This window comes from Rhinatrema bivittatum, chromosome 15 (genome assembly GCF_901001135.1).
Source record: "Rhinatrema bivittatum chromosome 15, aRhiBiv1.1, whole genome shotgun sequence".
Taxonomy (NCBI): domain Eukaryota; kingdom Metazoa; phylum Chordata; class Amphibia; order Gymnophiona; family Rhinatrematidae; genus Rhinatrema; species Rhinatrema bivittatum.
Genome location: NC_042629.1, coordinates 74,872,870 through 74,885,365, shown reverse-complemented (window position 1 = coordinate 74,885,365; position 12,496 = coordinate 74,872,870). Strand labels below are relative to the sequence as shown.

The 12,496-nt window shown below is 47.0% G+C and overlaps 1 protein-coding gene across 1 annotated transcript in view; it reads left to right on the top strand.

Annotated features, from left to right (window-relative positions):
* The window catches only part of LOC115076734 (ATPase family AAA domain-containing protein 3), a 56,417-nt gene that overhangs the window by 10,295 nt on the left and 33,626 nt on the right, over positions 1–12,496 (top strand). Inside the window, exons 6-7 of the mRNA XM_029578542.1 lie at positions 82–247; positions 1,386–1,455. Coding sequence (XP_029434402.1) covers positions 82–247; positions 1,386–1,455 — 236 coding nt within the window. The remainder of the gene's footprint in view (positions 1–81; positions 248–1,385; positions 1,456–12,496) is intronic.

Here is a 12,496-nt window from a genome sequence, read left to right as displayed (position 1 = left end):
CTGGTACTAGAAAGTAGTGAGTTTTGTGGATGGCACTGGCCTGGTGGTTCAGCTCTTGATTTACTCTTTTTCTCCACTAAGCCACCGTTGAGCATGAGATGGAGCTGCGGCACAAGAACGAGATGCTCCGCATAGAGGCAGAAGCCCGTGCCCGGGCTAAGGTAGAGCGGGAGAATGCTGACATCATCCGGGAGCAGATTCGCCTGAAGGCTGCTGAGCATCGGCAGACGGTGCTGGAATCCATCAAGTGCGTCCTATTTAGAGGAGTTGGCCTCCTGGCTCCTTCAGTTGACCAGAGTCAGAGATGCTGTGGAGGCAGCGTTCACAGTTCCTGGCAAGGAGGGAGATCCAGTCTGTACACTGCATTGATATTCATTGGCCAGACTCTGTGTGCACTTGTACTGGGTGTTCTCTGTCTCTTAGCCAAGATCTGTCAATTACAGTAGTTGAATTTTGAAAAGTTATGAATGAAGGCTCAGAGCACTGTAGCCCAGTAAAGGACAATTCCAACTGAGTAGGAAGAAACTGCCAGGGCAAACTGCAGCAAGTCTCAGAACTGCTTCCCATCAGGCATGGCATATCTCCTCACCAGGCTGGATGGAGCCTGAGCTTCACAGAATGCAGATTCACTCATTACCCGAGCGGGTCAAAGTTTCTTCTATTTACAAAACAAAGTAGATTGTCCTGAAAGTCATATTGCAGCAGTATACCAGTTTATATGGGGTCCTTCATTTTCGGTTTAAACCAATTTCACCCCATAAATTCCAAAGGTGACAATCTGTTTAAACTGATTTTCTCCCTAAAACCCTAATTTTAGACTGGTTAAAGAGCAGCTCCAGAGCTGCAGCTGCAGCATTTCAAGGCCTCCTGCCACAGCTGGAAGCCAGTGCGGGTCAAACCACATGCTGCGTTTCAAGTCCTGCCTCCCATCCCCAACCAGTCACAGATGTAGTGTTTGAAGTGCCCCCCTTGCCTGCTCCCTGGCCCCACACAAAAGCAGAAGTGTAGTGCTGCAGAATGCAATAGCCACAGCTAACAAGCTAGCAAAAGAGGAGAGAGGGGGAACCTGCAGCTACTATCAGTAAGGATGAATGCTGTTGCACTGGGGGTGCACAGGGAGTAAGAGGGACATGCCAGGCAGGGGTGGGGTAGAAAGGGAGAGTCTGCTTAATGTTCTACTGCCCTGACTTCTGTCCACCAAAATAAGCTCCGATATCTACCCAGAAAAATGTCAGTTGTTTCTTGTCATAATAAACTCTGAAAAATTTCCAGGAGAAAAAAGAAACGAAAATGAAGGTCCCTAAGTATATGTTTAACTTTATTTTCTCAGAGTGACATTTTAAATGCATTTTCCTCATGGCTGCTTTCTGTTTCTCCTTCCTCAGGACTGCTGGTACTGTATTTGGAGAAGGGTTTCGTGCTTTTGTTTCTGACTGGGACAAGGTGACAGCCACAGTAAGTAAAGTGCTGACACTCTGGGTAGTTGAAGAGAACTAAAGTAAAATATAATTATTACTGGACTAGGTGAGCCGTGAAGGGAGCAGTAAATTAGCTTTTGCACGTCTGTTCTAGTTGAGCATCACTGAAGGATTTCCATTTGCACGCTGTAGAGCTGGGATGGAGGTGGTACATGGCAGCCATGCCAGACTAATACCCTTTATTAGTAAGATAGGACTATCCACAAAGGTGTCTCTGATATGGCTCCTGCGGTGAGCCTGCCTGCCACCCTGGAGGGGAAGGTGTTTCCCATCTGCCGACATGGTCCTCAAAAGCTCCTGCCTCAATAAATTGGTTAGACTATAAGGTGCCACCCACCTCTGCTACACCACACCAACACAGCAACTCCTCTAAAATGTTTCCCCCTGAAGCCTTGCAGGCAAGCAGTTGTATTGGTGGCTTTAGTGCCACAGACATGTCCACTGATGTGGAGACTAAGAGTAGATAAATAATGACCTGTGCATGATCCTAGCTGGTAGGTTTGTTCATTAGTAGGCCCACATGGGTAGTAGATTATTCAGTGGATGCTCAAGGGGTGGGGTAGATTTTGGTGCAGCAGCTCTCTCTTTATAATAAGTTGTTTTGCACATGAGCACTTCTTTAAGGACTGATTGAGCTGTGAGGGGTTTGTGCTCGGGACAAAATATGCTTTAAGCAGGTTATGCACAATAAAATGGGGAAGGGATTATACGTCACCATTTACTTACCCAGCCTGCCACTTATGAGTAATGCATAAATGAGTTACAGAAGGGGGTACGGAGGATAGAGGCAGATTTTCCATTAAAGGGACTTTGCATGCAACAGGCAGTGCAGTCACACAGCGCTGCTTTCCAGTCGTGGAAAGTGAGCATTAGTATGCAAGTGCTGATGATATACTGCCACAACTCAGTAGTGTGTGTTAACAGCCATCCTATTCTGCAGGGAAAAGGGCTGCAACTGAAACCTGATGCAAGGAGCCGGAGGGTGCTCCTGGAAATGGGGCTGTGAGTCCCATATTGATTTTAGTGAAAGGATGTCCCAAGTTGTGGTTCATTTGGTTCTTCTTAGACCACTGCTTTATCTTGCATGGATGACCTTTTGGATTCCAAGTGCAACACATTCCTTCTTCACCCTGAAATCTAGAGCTCAGGGGGAGCAAAGGGTTAATGAGACTCTAGACTCCGCCCCACACACTCCCTCCCATCTAATTGCAGTCTGTGCTTTATCCTGCAGGAATCTTAGTTTTGATGCTCTGTTTCTATTGAAATAGACCTTAATATTGTGCACACATGTTGATCTGTGTACCGAGGGCTTGTAGGAAATGAATGAATGAAAATCTGCAGAAAGAAAAATGTGAGTTGAAATGATGTTTTTCACGCCAAGCGCTGCTGCAGACAAAAGGGTTTCTCCGCAGTGTCTCTGCTCTCCTGGTATAGGTGGCATGGTGCATTTCCAACGCTAGATGGTGCTGCAGGCACGGGGCCAAGGGAATACAGCAACATTTTTACAGCAGTGAGACAGCCTGGGGCATGGGCTCTTTAGGACCCTTTGCATGGCTTCTGCACACCCCAGAATGCTTTTCAAAACAGCATTCAGTAAGATGGAAATAATACATCTCTGCAAAATAAAGATATCTTTAGCTGACAGGTTTGCCCCTTATTTCCACTTGTATTCATTTGACGCTAGAACCATTAGCCATTCCCTATGCGTTACCCGGATCAGTCCAGACTCCTGGGTTTTGCCTCTTCTCTAGCAGATGGAGACAGAAGTTTACAAACCAAAACTCCGCCTTATCTAGGCTGGTGCCACCTACAGTCCGGCAGTCTTCTTCTGTCTCCTAGCAGGTGGAGGGGGTGCAAAACCTACAGTTTGTGCTGAGGCCTAGTGATTAGGTGTTAGACAGTGTTTAAAAAAAAAAAAAAAAAGTTAGGAATAGAGACCGGAGAGGCTTGCCTGCAGGTCTGTTTTCACGCCTCCCAGGGGGTTGCGAGGTCCTGAGGGGACCATCCCCCCTGGTTCAAGAGGCTGCTGAAGCATGGGGGACCCCCATTTACCGGCGTACCATCTTCACTGGGGGTGACACCAGGGTGCCCGGCTCACTCCCCCCAGTTGGATCAGGACCTGAGGTGATCGGTAGCTATTATATTAAAAAAAAAAAAAAAGTTTAATACTAAAGCGTTTCGATTGTCCCTTTGTTTTCCCCCTTCCTTCCCGCAAGGAAGCACTCTGCCCCCCCGGCGCTCGAGGGGCCGAGCGCCGAATTTCGCCGTCGTGGGGGAGTTATTTTATTTTTGTTCTTGATTTGTGCTCACTGGTGTTAGGGCATGCCGCACCGGGCTGCTACCGGGCCTGCGGTACCGCGCAGGCGCGGCTGTCTAGAGATAACCTTTGTTCTTCCTGTATCTCGAGGGGGCGTCTTCGGTCCCAGTCGGGACTCGGGGCAGAACGCGTTCATGCGCCGGGTATATGGGGGGCAAGCCGGCCGCTGGGGACGGCCCGTTCCCAAGGAGCCCGGGAACTGGCGCCATTTTGGATGCCAGGAGTACAATTTTGGTGGGATCAGCAGCCATTTTCTCCCCTCAGGGGGCTGCGTCGCCCGCGCCGCCGGTGGATTGGGCGGAGGACAACCTCCCACCGCGATTATCACCCCAGCGCAGGGTCCCTGAGGGGGACAGACCTGTGAGGCCCGGCTGCCCAGATAATTTACGGATCCCTGAAGGGGATGATGAGGAGATGTCTTCAGATTCCTCATTTGGGTCTGAGTTTGTGCTGTTGATGCACAAGGCGTTCAAGACCCGTAGGCTGGCCAGGAAGAGACCACACGATACCCGCGCCCTGGACCCTCTACTAGAACTTGGGAAGCGATCTAAGTCCGTCCCGGACAGGTCCCGGCCTATCCGCTCTTGGACAGCCTAGGGGGATCCGGACTCCACCACGGATACCAATGAGCCGGAGGAGCACCAAGGGGATCAGGACCTACCGTCCCAACCACTGAGGGGGATTGATGGGGACGGAGACCAGTTGTCCGCGGGTCCTAGCGGTACCCATGGGACAGATGGGGATGACCCAAAGGTGGTTCGTCTATGCCGCAGGAAGAGTCCCGGCTTGGAGCAACGGACCCAGTCATATTGGGCCTTCGGGGTCCTTCTTCCGCTTTCCCATTGCATTTTTCCACGTCGGATTTGCTTTTTAAGGAATGGGATACTCCTGATTTGCGACTCAAGATGGTTAAAGCGATGGATAAGCTCTATCCCTTGCCTGAGGAGGCATTGGAGCTGTTGAGGATGCCTAAGATAGATTCGGCGGTGGTGGCAGTCACAAAGAAGACCACTATTCCGGTGACCAGGGGTACAGCGCTTAAGGATTTGCAGGACCGGAAGCTGGAGATACAACTCAAAAGGATCTTCGAGGTTTCGGCATTAGGGATTCGTGCAGTGATTTGCAGTAATTTCTCCTTACGCGCTGGTCTCCGATGGGCACAACAGTTACTAGCCAACGAATCGCTTTCTTCTGAGGAGGCACGCCAGGCGGGACGCTTAGAAGCTGTGATTGCTTATAGTGCAGACGCCTTTTATGAACTGCTTCGCACCTCGGCCAGAGCTATGGTTTCCGTAGTTTCAGCGAGGTGTTTGTTGTGGCTCTGCCATTGGTCGGCAGACGTGTCGCCTAAAGCCCGGTTGAGTTCGTTGCCCTTCAAAGGCAAGCTGTTGTTTGGCAAAGAATTGGAGGATCTGATTGAGTCCTTGGGTGAGAACAAGGTGCATCGGCTACCAGAGGACAGACCAAGGACAAGGGGAGCTCCGGCTTCTTGCTCTCGCTTTCGGGGCGGTCGCCAGCCTCGGACTTCCCGGGGCTCGGTTTCCTCGTTTCGTCACAGTGCCAGCAGACAGCAGCCCTATTCTCAGTCCTTTCGTGGGCACCATTTCGGTCGTCCGGGGTCCAGTCAGAATGTGCAGGGGGGCAAGCCTGCACAATGATATGCGGCCGGTCCATTCCTCCTTGCCAAGAATCAGGGGCAGATTGTGTCAGTTTTACGAGGAATGGACCAGAATCACGTCTGATCAGTGGGTCCTAGAGGCGATAAGACACGGTTACGCCTGAAGATTCTCTGGAGCTCCTGAGGGTGTCGAAGGTGGATGCTTCTGTGTCTGTTGTCATGAAGAGGACCACGATTCCAGTAGCTGAGAGGGCAGCTCCGAAGGATTTACAGGATAGGAAATTCAAAGTGCATCTCAAGAGGATATTTGAAGTTTCTGCTCTTGGCATCAGGGCGGCCGTGTGCAGCAGTTTCATGCTCCAAGTTATCTTGACATGGGTGCAGCAGTTACAAAGTGTTAAGGATCTTTCACCCCAGGAGTCTGAGCAAGCGGAACACTTGGAGGCAGCAGTTGCTTATGGGGCTGATGCTTTATATGATCTCATTCGCACTTCTTCAAGGACCATGGTTTCGGCAGACTCTGCCAGGAGACTCTTATAGTTGCGAAACTGATCAGCGAACGTCTAGTCAAAGGTACAGCTTGGAGCACTCTCTTTTAAGGGAAGCTTCTTTTTGCTGAAGACTTGGAACAACTGATCAAGCATCTGGGAGATAATAAAGTGCACACGTTGCCAGAAGATAAGCCCAAAGGATCCAAAGGATTTCTGCCAGTTCGTTTTCGATTTCGGAACCAAAGGCATTTCCATCAGAGCAGAGCTCCGGGCACGTGTCAGAGACCGACCTCGGGGGAAGTCTCAGTCCTGGTACCTGTCCTTTCGTGGCTGCAGAGTGAACTGAGAGGGCTCAGGACAAGGGCCAGGGGGACCCAAATCAGCACAATGAAGGGCGGCTGACCCATTCCTTAATGCCAGCCATCGGAGGCTGGTTGACTCTTTTTTTTTTTTTTTTTTTTTTTTTTTTTTAACGAGGAATGGTTCAAGATCATGTCGGACCAGTGGGTTCTAAGCATGATAGGAAAAGGCTACGCTTTAGAATTTGCTCGTCCGCTAAGAAACCTATTCATAGTGTCTCGTTGTGCTTCGCCAGCGAAGAAAATTATCGTTCGGCAGACCATCCAAAGACTAAGAATGCTGGGGGCCATGTTCCCATCCCCCAGGAGGAATGGGGGGAGGGGGACGTATTATTCCATTTATTTTGTGTTGCCAAAGAAGAAAGGGACCTTTCGGCCAATTCTGGACTTGCAGAATGTAAATGTGGCACTCAAGGTTCCCCATTTCCAGATGGAAACTCTCAGGTCAGTCATAGCGGCTGTGCGAAGTGGGGAATTCTTGGCATCCTTGGACCTGACAAAGGCATATTTGCACATTGGAATATACTAGGATCATAAAAAATACCTCAGGTTTATGATCCTTGGAGAGCATTTTCAGTTTTGCGCTCTGCTGTTCAGTCTAGCCATGGGTCCGAGGACTTTCACTAAGGTCATTGTGGTGGTGGTGGTGGTGGCAGCAGCACTCAGGTAGGAGTGCATGTTGGTTCACCCATATCTGGACGACTAGCTCATATCAATGAAGTTGGAGGACCTTTGCCATCAGGCAGTGGCCTTGCATCGCTTGAGATCCTTGGGCTGTATAGTGAATCTAGCCAAGAGCCATCTTTCTCTTTCGCAGGTCTTGGAATTCTTGGGCGCACATTTTGATACTTTTGCAAGAAAGGTCTTTCTCATGGAGGAGCGAATTTTCAAGTTGCAGTCGCAAATTTGGAGACTTGGAAATCAGAGTTCCCAATGTCTGGGATTACTTGCAAGTCCTCGGCTCCATGGCCTCAACCTTGTAATTGGTCCAGTGGGTGTTTGCTCATATGAGACCTCTACAGAGATTGCTACTTTCCCGGTGGGATCCAAGGTCGTAGCAGTTTCATCTCCTACTGCTTACAGAGTTTGCCAGGTCCAGTCTTTCATGGTGGCTTGGCCGGGATCACTTGGCCACGGAGTGGACCTCAAGGTGCCTCAGTGGATGGTGGTGAGTACAGACGCCAGTCTCTCTGGTTGGGGGGCTGTGTGCCAATCCCAAGTGGTGCAGGGCCAATGGTTGGCTGAGGAGGCGTCCTGGTTCATTAATCAACTAGAGCGAGAGTGGTGTGTTGGCTGAATAGGAGTTTCTCCCACTCTTGTACAACCACACTGTCCGAGTCCTGTCACACAATGCGATGACGGTGGCCTACATCAACTGCCAGGGGGGGCACAAAGAGTCGAGCAGTTGCTCTGGAAGTGGAGATGCTAATGTCCTGGGCAGAGCAACATTTGGCCTTGATAGCAGCATTTGGATCCAGGAGAATGGGAGCTATCTGAGGAAGCAATGACCCTCATATGGACCTAATGGTGACCCAACGGAATGCCAAGGCACCACATTTCTTCAGTCTCAGAAGAGAGTACGGAGTGGAAGAGGTCAATGCCCTGCTGCTGCCGTGGCCACATGATGTTCTAATCTACATGTTTCCTCCATGGACTCTGGTGGATAAGGTTCTAAGAAGGATAGAGGTCCACCCTGGAAAGGTAATTCTCATGCTCTGGTGACCACGAAGACCTTGGTTTGCGGATCTGGTCACTCTTGACAGGGGATGGCCCCGTGAAGCTGGGCCATCTACTGAATCTTCTACAGCAGGGCCCTGTATTTTCAGATCAAACTTATCCATGACGAAAAATCAGAGTGGCTGAACACAGCACTGAGAGTACACGTCCTACACAGAAATTTAAGATCAGCAAACAGAGCACTTTTAACCATTCCATCTGTGAAAACAGCAAGACTTACCCAAGTTAGAGAACGTGCACTATCTCTAGCCGGCCCCGCATTATGGAACTCCATGCCCCTTGACATAAGACTTCAGAGTAATCATAAACTTTTCAAAACACAACTGAAAACCTGGCTTTTCAATCAAGCTTTCAAGAAAGAAAATGACACAGGCAATTAAACAAGGATAAGCGGCATAGAGCACACAGCGCTTAATTTCCTAGTTTTAACTGTAACCAACCATCAGGATGAATTGCTACCAAACTCATTTCCCCTTGTGAATGTCTTTAAACGTAAACGCATTAGCATATACCATATTATTCATAATACTATTTGTTACCGAATATTAATGGCACCACCTATGTAAATTATGATCCACTTTTTTCTTTGATATAGGTGCCCTATTGTAAACCGTTATGATGGTAAATAACTTAATGACGGTATATTAAAAACTCTTAAATAAATAAATAAAGCGGTTTTGAAAGGCAAATAAGGAAGAAAGGATCTGGAGGATATTATTTCTACTCTGCTGCAAGCTCGTAAGACCTCTACTTCCTTGGCGTAAGTCAGGGTTTGGAAGATCTTTGAATTTTGGTGTACGGCGCAAGGGGTTGATCCCCAGAGAGCGCCTGTGGCGCAGGTTCTGGCTTTTTTGCAGAGAGGCCTAGCAAAAGGTTGGTCCTTCAGTTCTCTGAGAGTGCAGATGTCCACCCTGGGCTGTTTTGTGAGGCAAGATTCATGGAACAACCCCAGCTGCATATCCGGATGTGGTACGTTTCCTCCAGGGGGAGATGCACTTGCGCCCCCCTGTTCATAAGGTGTGCCCTTCTTGGAGCCTTAATTTGGTCCTCAAGGGCATGTGTACAGAGCCATTTGAGCCTCTTAAAAGGGCCATCATAAAAGATCTATCTTTGAAGGTGGTTTTGTTTGTGGCAATTTGTTCAGCTAGATGGGTGTCAGAATTTCAAGCCCTGTCGTGAAGGGAACCCTTTTTGCGGATTTTGGATTGTGGAGTCTCTTTGCAGACTGTTCCCTCCTTTTTGCTAAGGTCGTTTGATGTTTCATTTAAGTTGGTCAGTGGAGCTTCCAGCTTTCCCAAATTTGGAGGTTGGTGCACCTCATGCTAAATATTTGAGACATCTAGATGTCAGAAGAGCTTTGTTGCGATATCTGGAGGTCACTAACAGTTTCAAATTGTTGGATCAGCTTTTTGTGCTATGGAGTGGTGCAAAAAAGGGTCAGAAGGTGTCAAAGGCCACGATTGTGCGTTGGTTGAAGGAGGTAATTGACTCCGCATACGTCTATCGCTTTTGTCCTCTCCCATTCTACCTGGTCCCAGGCAGCCTCCTGGGCAGAACGTCAGCTGGTGTTGCTGCAAGAGATTTGCAGGCGGCTACTTTTACATACCTTTACATACCTCTGCATACCTTTACATACCTTTGCTGGGAAAAATCGTGGAAACTGTTAAAGAATAAAATCACAAAACATTTAGATAAACATGGTTTGATGGGACACAGCCAGCATGGATTTACCCAAGGCAAGTCTTGCCTCACAAATCTGCTTCATTTTTTTGAAGGGGTTAATAAACATGTGGATAAAGGTGAACCGGTAGATGTAGTGTATTTGGATTTTCAGAAGGCGTTTGACAAAGACTCTCATGAGAGGCTTCTAGGAAAACTAAAAAGTCATGGGATAGGAGGCGATGTCCTTTCGTGGAATACAAGCTGGTTAAAAGGAAACAGTAGGATTAAACGGTCTGTTTGTTTTTACAGTGGAATAATTTAAACAGTGGAGTGCCTCAGGGATCTGTACTAGGATCGGTGCTTTTCAATATATTTATAAATGATCTGGAAAGGGATACGACGAGTGAGGTGATCAAATTTGCAGCTAGTACAAAATTATTCAGAATAGTTAAATCTCATGTGAATTGTGATACATTACTGAAGGACCTTGCAAGATGGAAGTCTGGGCATCCAGATGGCAGATAAAATTTAATATCGACAAGTGCAAGGTGATGCATATAGGGAAAAATAACCCATACTGTAGTTAGTCTATGTTAGGTTCTGTATTAGGAGAGAACACTTATCTAGGCATCACAGTGGATAATACATTGAAATCGTCAGCTCAGTGTGCTGCAGCAGTCAAAAAAGCAAACAATGTTAGGAATTATTAGGAAGGGAATGGTGAATAAAACGAAAAGTATCATAATTCCTCTGTATTGCTCCATGGTGAGACCCTATCTTGAGTACTGTGTACATTTCTGGATGCCTCATCTAAAAAAAGATATAGTTGTGATGGAGAAGGTACAGAGAAGGGTGACCAAAATAATAAAGGGAATGGAACGGCCCCAATATGAGGAAAGGTTAAAGAGGTTAGGACTTTTCAGCTTGGAGAAGAGACGGCTGAGGGGGGATATGATAGAGGTCTTTAAGATCATGAGAGGTCTAGAATGGGTAAATGTGAATCAGTTATTTACTCTTTTGGATACTATAAGGACTGGGGGCATGCCATGAAGTTAGCAAGTAGCACATTTAAAACTAATTGGAGAAAATTATTTTTCACTCAACGCACAGTTAAGCTCAGGAATTCATTGCCAGAGAATGTGGTTAGTGGCATCAGTAGCATGGATCTACTTAGTGTTTGGGTACTTGCCAGGTACTTGTAACCTGGATTGACCACTGTTGGAAACAAGATGCTGGGCTTTATGAACCCTCGGTCTGACCCAATATGTTCTTATGAGGCATGCCTTTTATTAAAATGAAAAGTAAAAGAAATAAAATGACCAAAGGAAGCAGCAGTAGGGCTGAACTTAGGGAAGTTAATAGCTTGCATAGTCTATGTGGCACTGCTGATTGACAGCTTTTACCATCCAGAGAATGAGTTTCCCTGCCTTTAGCGATTTTAATTAATCTAGCGGTTATTGGTTTGAGAACATTTTCCAGCTATCGAAAGCTGCATTGATGCCCCGTTGTTTACTAGCAGCTTGTCAGAATCAGGTGCCGAGGACTGCTCACCTTCTCGAAGACAGTCATCCCTCTGATAGGTTTGAAATGGCTTTGTCCGTGAAACTAATTGAAGCTCATTTAATTCAGAATGGATAAAACCTAGCGGGTGGTGGACGGGAAGATTGGAAAAGTGCCCTCTTTCATCCTTCCCTATTTCTGTCACATTCTAGATAGTGCAACACAAGGGCATCTGAGGGAAGCCCCAGGAGTGCTTGTGTGTATGTGATATGTATCGCTGGCCACACTCCAGTAGGTTTACTGCAGTCTCGAAACAGCCCATTAGTCAGTGACAGACAGAGCAGGAAACCTCAATCTGCAAAGATGCCAGCTGCTTCAGAAGTGATAGCACAGCACATTCAAGGGGAGAATATGTGCCTTTATATAGATCTTCAATGTATAGAAACTTTTGAAAGAAGCTTCCCCATTAGCTAGAGAATAGGAAAAATGTAACCATTATGGAATTCTGCATTATCAGATTCTCAGCATGTAAGGTTTTCTAATAGCATCCCATCGTCCCTTGGTAATCCTGTTCTGCAGTGAGAATATCTGCATGGATTTTCAACTTTATTTTCCCATTCCTTACGTGCCAGGGGCATGGGAACACCTCACTAGTATCTCTTACACTGCTATCCCACCGCAGTGTTTAGTCTGTGATGCTTTGCCTTCCGATGGAGCTCCTACGTTGGGTAGACTTTATTTGGCAATATTTAATTTGGGTTTCTTGCATCCAGAAACCTGCAGTTTTTATTTCTTTCTCTATGAAGAGGATGTGTTTTGTTGGCTTCAGTTCAGTCCAACGATATCACGTCTGATTTTGCGCTTTGCCATTAAATGTTTATAATCTTTATAACATGCATAGTCAATAAAGAAAGTTTTAAAAAATGTTTTGAAGTAATCTAATCAGCTCCATGATATTGTTAGAATGTGTTTATATCAGACAGACAGATGAGTGATGTGGGGTAACACCTCAAGCCCCCTTGGCTTGGTGACTTCCATTTGAGATGGAGCATTAGTTGATTAAAAAGCATTGCTCTCATGGAATGATTTTCTACAGGATCTTCAGCCACTTAGTTTCAGTTACTGCTTCTATGGCTTAATTATCATGTCTTATTTTTGGTGCATATTTAGTTTGTTTCTAAGCTGAAACTGATCAGTGTAGGAGGAACTGAACCACGGGTGTGGCCTTTTTCTCTCTGTCGTGTTTTTTGGCCAAGGAAAAGTGAAGTGTCCACTCAGGAGGAAATGAAAGCACTCTGAATCTGGGGGAAAAAAATCAGATTTTAGCATGACCT